The sequence below is a fragment of the Pseudochaenichthys georgianus genome, chromosome 11 (assembly GCF_902827115.2).
Source record: "Pseudochaenichthys georgianus chromosome 11, fPseGeo1.2, whole genome shotgun sequence".
Taxonomy (NCBI): Eukaryota; Metazoa; Chordata; class Actinopteri; order Perciformes; family Channichthyidae; genus Pseudochaenichthys; species Pseudochaenichthys georgianus.
The window spans coordinates 24,692,290-24,703,057 of record NC_047513.1 but is presented as its reverse complement, the minus strand read 5'-3'; the positions used below and the strand labels follow the sequence as shown (position 1 = coordinate 24,703,057).

Here is a 10,768-nt window from a genome sequence, read left to right as displayed (position 1 = left end):
TTTATTTAAGATTGTTTATTTATAACTAAAATAAAAGACAACGGGGTCAGCATCCTTTGTTAGCTGAGACTGACATCTAGTGGACGTTTGGGCACAAGGCTCTTATAAAACAAACCATCCCACTTACTCTAATGCTACCAGATCTGCAGTGAAGACACGTTTAGGGGACTCCAAATCAATCCTAAATCCAGATTAAATTGAATCCCAGGAAAAAACTAGATTAGGAAGAGCAGACTAAATTATACACACAATGCATGCAAGTATTTAGAAACACCTGAAGGTCAACATTCAAGTGGAGCTCTGTAACTATTTAATAAAGTAAGAATATTGGTCGCAATAATCAGTTCAGTTTAAATTGCCGCGTGTGCTTTTGTTCAACGTCTGTTACTGCTTATATTCAGATGTCAATATCCCTAGTTAATATAATTCATATACATTCATTTTAGATTATTCAATAATAGCACTTTAACCATCTCTTCGTGTGTATAGGTATTTACGATGCACATTTACACAAAACAGGGGCTTGAAATTGAACCGCTGATGTTGTGTCTTTTCCCTCAAAGCAAAACACAAGAACCCTTGAAATTAACATAAGTGTATGGATGACTATGGCGTATATAAACAAAAGTTGTTTAAATTGATTTACTTTTTGCATTTTATGAATAATTAAGATGGAGGGAAGTTGGGTGTTATGGTGAATTTCCATTCATTTTTTGCCATCATCCCGTTTTCTTAAAGGTGGGGTAGGTAAGTTTGAGAAACCGGCTCGAGATCGCTAGAATTTGAAAATACACAACCGGAGAAAATCTGCCACTTCCTTATAGAGCCCCTCCTCCAACACACACGACCAATGAGGGCAGATACATTTGTGCCCCGATGGAAGGCAAGGAGACTTTGTACTTTTTACAGTATTACGGCTTCTACAGATGACTTTTATGGCTTTTTTGTCAAAGCACTTAAGATATTCATCGCTATTGGGATGTTAAGTGTATCTCGAGCCGGTTTCTGAAACTTACCTACCTCACCTTTAAGTATGGCTATTTCTTTAATTTAGTGACTGAATGACAAGTGGATGCTTAAATAAACATACATGGTCTCATGGTTGTTAAACTCCAGAAACGACTGATTAAGTGTTGTCTCTTTGAGAAGCAATATATTAAAAACATTAAAAGCAAACCACCACACCACCAACCAAAGCTGAAGCAAGATCAGACGGGATTTACAACAGGCTTGACCAGTCGATCATTTCATTTTAATTTGGGTACAAGAGACTAACTTTAGACTTTAGAGTATTAACAGACTAAAAAGCAGTGCCACACAATACTATGTCCTGCATATTGCATCATGTTTACACTTCATTCCCCTGCTCGCTGCACATGCCAACGTTTGTAAGCCTAAGGTTGACATTTACCAGTCACTAGTTTAGAGTAAGTTCACACGAGAAGAACAGTACATTTCCAACTGAGCCATTAGATGTTTTTCAAAGATGGCGAAGAGAAGACAAGACGCAGGTGAACAATTGAACAGGAGATTTATTTTGTGGGCACTGTTCACTTCTTTGCTGCCTCCTTCTGGAGCTTCTTCACCTCATGCTTGATGATCTTGTTCCTCTGCAGAGACAAAAAGTGCATCGATTAAGAACTGCTCAATGACTGCTGTACGATCACTATTCTACACACTTAGACCAATGGACACATATTTAATTGCTTTGGTTGTTAAATCAAAACTGCTGCTCGTAGGAATTAATAACCACATTTCATTCGAGGGCCAGAGACTGAACATCGGCAGGAACAAACCATTGTCAATTATTGCTCTCTGGTACAATTAAAAATCCCCCCATTATTAGTTTTATGAGCTGCAGCTGTTTAGTCAGTCAGCTGTGAGAAGAGCTCCATTAGGAGGCATTACAAGTCTAACCTCCCAGATCTACAATGGCCCATTTTATATTTAACCATTACTAGTGTGTAATAAATGTGACTTAAAGAAGGAAATGCAGAATAACTTAAGACCACAGATAAAGCTAGCATCAATTTGCTGGCCAGGTTTTCCCCACGTGAAGGAAACGTGCCTAAATCTGTTGCACTTACCATCCTCTTGGCCTTCATCACCTTGTAGCGGTCAAAGTCGCACATTTTGGACCTCTGCAAAAAGAAGGAGAAAAAGAGTCAGGGAAGAACCAGAGTAGTTGATTTTTCTCACAGTTTAGCACAGCAAAATTCAGTTTTAAGGATGGACATGGGCATTTAAGAAGGGAGTCAGTTTGCTTTAAGTTTAATGTTTGGGGCACATGAAGCAATCCAGAGACCCCTACGGCTGGAGAAATGGAAGGTGGGCTGCCTCTTTAACAGAAGCCTATTTGTGCCTCTCAACCTATCACACAAACCACCGTCAGGTTCAGCTGAGCAGTAAACAGTGACAGATCAGCCTCATACAAACATACCCTCCATGTTAAATAAAGGAGAATATAACAGTTGGGGGGGAAAACTGAAATCATGTTTTTTCAGAAATTGTTGGAGCAATTGTATGGGAACCAAACTGCTGCACTCACCAGCTGAATGTACTTTCAACTATGTCAGTAACTACGTAGCGGATTCAAATCGAGCAGTTTCCTGGAGAAACCGTGCAATCCATCATTGAAATACTGGTAAAAATATCATTTAGTCTTGCTTCTATGGCATTCAAAAGTCTTTACCTACCCTAGCACATTTTTCCACCACTAACAAGAGAAGTTAAAAATATTTGTTTTGGAATGCAACAGAAATGTTGAACAAAAAGCCTGATACTGCTGAACAAAAAGGCAATTATCAAAATCTTAAAAAGATTTTAGAAATTCTCTCTACCGGCTAGGGACGAGTATCGTTTGAAATTAATCGATTCCGCTTATTATCGATTCCCCGTTTCGATTCCAAAATTGTAAAAGAAAGAGGTCAAACGTTTAGATAACAAAAATATCTTTATTCTTTTAAGCTTTAATTGACATTTTTACAAATAAAAGATATATACATGCAATACAAATGTATTGCACAATAGCTGTGCTTTATTTTAACTGAGCTAGGCCTGTGGCAAGCTATTAACTTGCCACAGACCTATATAGCACTGTGCCTTGTCTTTTTGAGTGTAGTGGAGCTTCACTTTAGAGCGTTTACCACGATCCATCTTTGGTGTTATGAAGTGACTGAGCTCATGAACTGTCTACGGGAGGGCAGGGGAGCCTCGCTGCGGGGCAACTGTGGACCTCTGTCACTTGTCAGCGCAACATTCTTGATGCCGCTCTAAAAAAAAAAAGTAGGGCAGACCAGGCCGTCAGCGAACCGAGCTGGCCGCGAAACGGCCCGTATGACAACCGGCCGTTCTGTGATTCTCCAGAACACACAGATGGCCAGTCCGCCCTTACCCTGTATTCCACCGGGTCGCAGGCGGACCCAGAGGAATACAGGGTCTACCGCGTTTAGGAACCGCTAAGCAGAACCAAAATTGTGTATTTTGTTAGGAGTTTCGGTTCCCAACCTTACTACCGGCTGCAACACATTTGAAGGACAAGTAGGATGCCATGGGTTTGCCCATCCTTGCCGTGTTCAAAGTGAAGAAATAATGCATGCATTTGCCTTACGACTCTTCTTTTACCCATAGAATACCCTTCAAACTAGTTTCATGACTGTTTATGTATCCCTGTTGTCAAACAGAACAAACCGGTGGGGGGAACATCTCCTTACTGCCGGAAGCAAATCAATTATTTAAAAGCAACTGGAACCTGCTGCTGCTGCAATAACAACTTAGAAAATCGGTTTTTATTGTCAAATATGTTCATAATGACCAGAGGGAAACATTGCCTTACCTTCTGTCTCGCCTCGATCTTCTTGGCCCAGCTGCTTTCCGACCACTTCTGGGTGACTTCGGCCTTCACCCAGGCTCTCCTCACAAACTTCTGACGAGCACTGTGAATAATACAAACAGTCAGTACAGATACAAGAGGGATTACTCAAGTTTTATCAAATAACAACCACACAGGGAAACTCAAATCATGTTTTCCTTTTGAAGTATTAGAAATGCAGTCACGGTAGTCTCATTTGCAATACAGCGTTGACACAAATCTGGATCTCTTAAGATGCTCGATACGAGGAATTTCTGCAATAAGGCTGTCAAACTTTTAAATAATGAATTAAGAGTCCTTAGCTCTGCCTCCCAGGTGCTCCCAGTAAACTGCTTTATTAGATGTAACTGCTTGTAGAATAAAAACATTTCCAACATTAAAATAACAGATAAGAAAGTATGTTGCTTCCTAGTGGTTCCTATTGAACTAACTTTGATTGCAGAGACAAAAAATTGACCACAATGACAGGCCCCTTATAAGATGCCGCCTTCTAAAATTGCAAACTAGGGTTATCCTTGAGTGGTTTTCTAGAAATGCTTAAACTATTGTGTACCTAGCGTGGTAGGAAAAGGAACACAATATGTACCCTTTGTTTAAACTAAGTTGCGTTTTGTTTTAAGAAAAGGACTGTTCCCCACTCACCTGTGAGGTACTTTGATGACGTAGTCTGTAAGCTGCATGCACTTGAAGGGCATGGATTGTCTCTTCACACCTGTGCAGGGACCATCAACAAGGGCCTAAAAATAGAAACACAATTTAAAAAAAACATATAAAACAAGTCCAAAGTGATGCTTACGCTACTCAAGCCAATCTCACTCACCCTGTTTTGGTCGATGACATCTACGATGGCCACAGCCTTGCCAGCATGGGGTCCGAAGGAGATGTAGGCACACACGGCCGATCTCAACGAAGCGTTTGAACACCTGAGAAACACACATCACAAATACCGAAAGTCAAAAGGAGGCTTTTCCATTGAAAGGTGGGATAGTCTCAGTTTAGCCAGTGGGGCAAACGAACTAAGTACTTATACTAGAGAACTCTGGTTTCTTGCCACTTTGTTCTTCTACCCCACTTCATTTTTACGAGGTAAATCCTGTACTTTTACTCCACTATTATTTAATAACTTTAGTTACTTTGACGATCTGAGTAATGACGTGAAATTTAAACGAGACTTTAGTTAAACTTGAAGTAAATTCACGAGTTACCCTCCAATAAATAAAGTAATTTAATGTAGCTGCACAGTTACCAGCTTTGAGAAACACATTGATGCATAATGTGTTGATCTAAAAAATTAGACAATCTGCATAATAAAGTATGTTTTACTTTGTCAACCATATTTTGATGTTAATACTTTTACTGTGGTTACATTTTGAATGTAGGACTTTGACTTGTAACCTATTATTCCTACATGCTGGTACTTCTTATACTCGAGTAAGATAAGATATAGTATATTGTCGCAAATTAGTTTTTTTCTTCTCCTCAAAGTTCAAGATCCGAGTACTTCTTACAGCTGAGTTTAGCTTTTAATTGAAGACACCCAAATCAAGAGACTGTATATTTCTGGGTCCACACAACTGCTCAATTTGTAGGCAGGAGACTCACTTTTCTTGACTTATAGCTATGTTCGGATATACCACAGTTGATAACGTTACAAACAAGCTAATGTAAGCTAGCTAATGTGTCTGCTAACGACTTGCATGCCGCTAAAACGGGACTACGAAGAAGCGTATTTCCAGGTGTATGCATAATATGTCATACAATTGAAAAGAAAACATCGCATGCAGACGATATCAAGCAATGTTGTCGTGACAAAACACGTGTAATAAAGCGAGCAGGCCTCTCCCCGGACGGACCACGTTGTAGCCGACATCTTACACATATAGCGTTAAAACTTCAAATACAACCATAATACCACACAAAACTATCCATGAATATACGTGTAAGTGTGTTAACATTGCACATTAGTCTCGTTGTTCGAGTTAAATTAGATATATGAAAAGAATTTCGACAAAGAAACGCTACAACTCTGATGGCGAACTCACCATGATGGCAGTCCGGGAGCAGAAAGGCCGTCTCAGCTTCCGGTTGACGCAGATACGTCTTCCGCTTATACTGTACGCATGCGCACTGTGTATATTTTCTTCTATGAATTTTTTCTTTTATACTTTTGGATACAAAATATATGATGTTCATATACGTTCTTGTATAAATAAATGGGAAAAAAAACCCAAAACTTTACAAATATAAAAGTTACAAACAACAACAATAGGATTTATTAAAGTAACACAAATCAGTCATCTTCTTCTATTAGGTTTATTGGCAACCAACGAATAAGTGCATTACTGCCACCTACTGGACTGGAGTCTGATAGGTTTTTTTTTTTGTATTATTTATTATCTTTATTTACAATTGGCAAACAGTACCAACTAGCTTTTTAATCCAATATGGTCACTTTTCTTAAAAAACAAATATACTGCTACTTTTTTTACCATGGTGTACATATCTGCTATTTAGTTTTTTACTTATTGTGTTAACAATAACGTGTGCATACTTAGACATTTGTATCTGCTGTTGTAATCGTCTACATTTCCCTGTTACGGGTGAAATAAAGGATTTCTGATTCTGATTTCAACACTAACAATAACACATCCTTAGAAAATAAAAAAAAGAATATTAAGAATGTTTACCAACATTAAGAAATGTTATCTTTTTATAAACCGGAAAGCAAATGCATTTTACCTTCAAAATGTTTTATTCTTTAATTTTATTAGGGAAGTGTTTGAAGATAAGTGGTTTTGTTAGATCTTGACAGGGACAACTTGGGACTAACACTTTGTAGACGGTCCCTGCAGATATAAATTGTGCATCTCGGTGTGTATCGGATGTTTTGATAGAAATAAGGATGATGCTCCTTTACTACCTTATTATGGTGGTTAAGAAGACACAACGTGTGTGTCTTGGGAACGTTTTGTTTGACGTATTGATCAATGTCTTTCTAACTTAGCCGAAATGTTTCCAGAAGATGTTTCGATCATATGACAGATAATAGCTCATGAAAAATGTCCTAAAGTCGAAACACTGTACATATTTTAAAGTTTGGCTAACGTTGGCCATGCAGTAAAATATATACACTATTAATATGCCAAAGACAGGTTATTATGGAAGACATTGTGATTGGTTGTTCTCGTCACCACTACTTTTAACTATGGATTTAACCATGGATGTATAATACGATATTATATATATAAGAACTGGATACAGCCTCGGAGGCGGGGTCTCGTACTTTCCTATGAGAGCTGCTCCTTGGCGCATGAGGACAAAATGGTAGTGATGGCGAGATGAAGCCTTATGAAGCTTTGAAGCTTTCCAGCCAATTGGTTCGCAAAAGGGCCGGACACATATTTGGTTTCCCCCGAGCTTTCCAACCATTGAGGCAGGCACTGACCAGATAATATTAGATATTACTACAGTAGTAGAACCTAAGATGTTATTACATAGGCCCAAAATTACACTGGTAAAACTTTAAAGATTTGAGGAAAATCTAAATAAATAACATTTTAAGTAGCACAAATATCGTTTTTTCTGCTGTCCAACACTCATGAGAATATACTTGTATCCACTTGCATACCCAGGTTGGGAGGCATTACTAGTCAAATACAATACAAATACACCAGAGAAGTATTATAAACTTAACTAAGGGGCAGGATATATGGCGAGACCGTAGTATTTGTATTTCAGTGTTCAAGAATGTCCTATGCATTAACAAAGAACTTAATACCATTATATTTCCTGCAATGGTGCTATTGAGAACTCAAGGTAAACTCACAGCACAGGAATACTGTATACGTGTACCTAGTTTGATATAATTGGGAAAACAGTAGAAATGTATGTATGATACATGTATGCAATGCAGGAATATAGGTGCATTTATATCTGCTTATAATGCACACATCTGTTCATTCAACATTTACATTTGTTCTACTGTACAGTATTTACTTTTACATTATGTTTTACCCTATCATGTTTTACATGTACAGTATAGCTATGTATAGTTCCTGCAACTTAATTGCACCATGATGTCTCATGCACTATTTGTTTATTTGAAGTATAGCATGTTGCATTGTAAAGATTGTAATGCCATATATACATTGTAGATATTGTGCCTTTAAAAATGAAACACACTATGAATCTTTGAATGCTTTGCTGGCCATCCTACACTGCATTATATTATGTTTGACCTTATTCTTGAATCATTATGTCTCTTGCACTATTTGTATATTTTAAGCACAGTATGTTGCATTGTAAATATGATACATGCCATGTCTAGGTTTAGTGCCTTTGTAAATAAAACACACTTCTCCTAATCTTTTAATGCTCTGCTGACCATCATACACTGGGTATCTATCCCTGCATTGACGCTAATGCCCATATGGGATCCGTCCAACCCCCACACCCCCTCTCCACTGTCAACATGCCTGCTGGCTGCATCCACAATAACATGGCAGTGCTGACCACCCTGCGCCAAACGCACACACACAAACACACACATATGAAATGCAATAACAAGCCCCTCAAAATATTCACATTTAGGAAACCTTGAAAGCTTCTTTGACACATATTACTCCACGGGGCCCTGCACGCGCCGCAGCAGATCTACTCACCACACAGTGATATAATGATGATGCGTCCTCCCGGTTACACTGCGGGGGCTCCGTGCGGTGAACAGGGCCCAAGTCCTCCGGTAAACACTCGGTACCGACTGATAGGAAAGCGGTTATTCCATATTCCCTGTGTGTGTGACACTGTCAACTCAACCTCCCTCTTTCTCGCCCCCGTCTCTCGAGCGTTCAGTTGCGTCAAAGTCACAGGTAAGCAGGGCAGTACCGGAAGCGTTGCTTTCAAAATAAAAGGTTCTATTGGGGTTTCTTTCAATTCAACAATCTATGTGATACAGACAGGGAGATTGATATGCTGCTTCTCACCCTCCCAAATACTAAAATACATATATATATATATATATATATACATATACATACATAACTATGGACAGTTATTGCACTACTGGTATTTGTACGTGCTCTCATATTCAACCGTTTTTGTCTACCAGACTGCTATTTTTATATATTAATTGTTGTGGCCCTTTTTTTGAATATTTATTTGTATTTTGTGTATGTACATATGTTTTATAAATTGTAATCTTTGGGACGGTGGGGAAACGGCATTTCGATCTCCCTGATAATACCACACACATAGAGATACTTTGACTTTGATACAAACCTGTACATCCATATATATTGTCATACATAGACACACATATACACAAACACACGTTAAGAGGGAGAAATACAATAACTTGTTTATCATACCTATTTGGCTTGTGAAATGAAGCATAACGTATATTTCACATAATATGTATTATCCCCCATGCCATGCCCAGGCCTGCATATTTGGGAAAATTGTAGAGGAAAATAGACACAATTTAGTGCAAGAAATCACATGGATACATGTACTTGTACACCCTCAGACCAGTTTGACTTATCACATATTTTTAACTAGAGCCACAATGTACAATTTGTTATCGATTGAGCCTACGATATTGTTCTAAATCAGGGGTGGGGAACCTTATTCCTCTCAAGGGCCCATTTCAATTTGTTCAAGATCCTCCGAGGGCCGTACAAATGATTGACCTGCTTAAAAATACTAAAATCACAGCCCATTCATTTCGCCTTTCTTTCATGCTTGCAAAGAAAACGCAACCTCTGAATCAGATATCTCACCATGACTCATGCATGCATGCCACTGCACGGTGTGCGTGACCACCCAACAGAAAGATATGGACACAAGATGTGTACAAATGTATTTAGTTTTCCTATCCATGTGGACATGATTTAAGTGGGGGGGGACCTAACCTCCTCTAGTGGGGTCCGGGGGGCATGCTCCCCCGGACAGATTTTTTTTTAAATGTTGAAGTTGAAAGCATCAATCTGGTGCACTTTGAGAGCAACATTAAGAGATCTATGGAAACATCTCTCAACACCCAGATGAAACAGAACTGGAAGCAGATTTATTTTTCTTTATGGATATTTTACAAATCACTCTCCTTTCAAACTGTATTCGTGTTTATTAATAACAACTTTCTTTTTTACTGTATTGTATTGGTATACCTGTTTACTTTATTCTCTTATTTTTTTATAACTATAATGATCATATAAAGATGTGCCTTTACCTCACTGGTTGTAGAAAAAGCTTCTTATATTCGTTAGCATAGCTAGCTAACCAGATGCTAATAACAACAAAGGTATTGACTGTATGCTCAGTGTGACAGATGAACAGATCGCCACTGGGCTTTCAGCTAAAGACACAGCCACGCAGAAACATTTGTACGGCTCCTTATGGGTATTGCAATGTGTGGAAGACCCGGAGTGACGTTCTGGTGCTCTCCGTCAGAACTGGACCCCTGTCAGACGAGACCTATACCACGTGATGACACGTTAGGCTCGTGTTGTGTTCAAGGACCCTGACCTTGGCCAGGAAAAACTAGCACTCACTTGTTTCATTTTTTTGCGGTCTAGATTTTTTTAATTTTTTTCTTTTTTGCGTGTGTTTATAAATTACCTCGAGGGCCGTACCAAATGGTCTCGCGGGCCGTATACGGCCCGGAGGCCGGAGGTTCCCCACCCCTGTTCTAAATGAACCACTTCAAGTGTTGGTGTACAAATTGTTAACACATATATATATATATTTAAGATGTCCATAGCATTTTCTCATCTACCTATCTATCTATCTATCTATCTATCTATCTATCTATCTATCTATATATATATCCATCTATCTATCTATCTATCTATCCATCCATCTATCCATCCATCTCTCTCTCTCTCCATATCTATCTATCTA

General features: G+C 38.7%; 1 protein-coding gene across 1 annotated transcript; it reads right to left on the bottom strand.

Moving 5' to 3' along the window:
- Nucleotides 1-1,514: 1,514 nt before the first annotated feature.
- Nucleotides 1,515-6,372, bottom strand: LOC117454895 (large ribosomal subunit protein eL14-like). Its single transcript, XM_034094164.1, is given in 7 exon segments — nucleotides 1,515-1,610; nucleotides 2,088-2,141; nucleotides 3,836-3,935; nucleotides 4,514-4,608; nucleotides 4,692-4,760; nucleotides 4,762-4,794; nucleotides 6,361-6,372. Coding segments are annotated over 7 exon segments (423 nt in total). The 3' UTR covers nucleotides 1,515-1,550.
- Nucleotides 6,373-10,768: the final 4,396 nt, after the last annotated feature.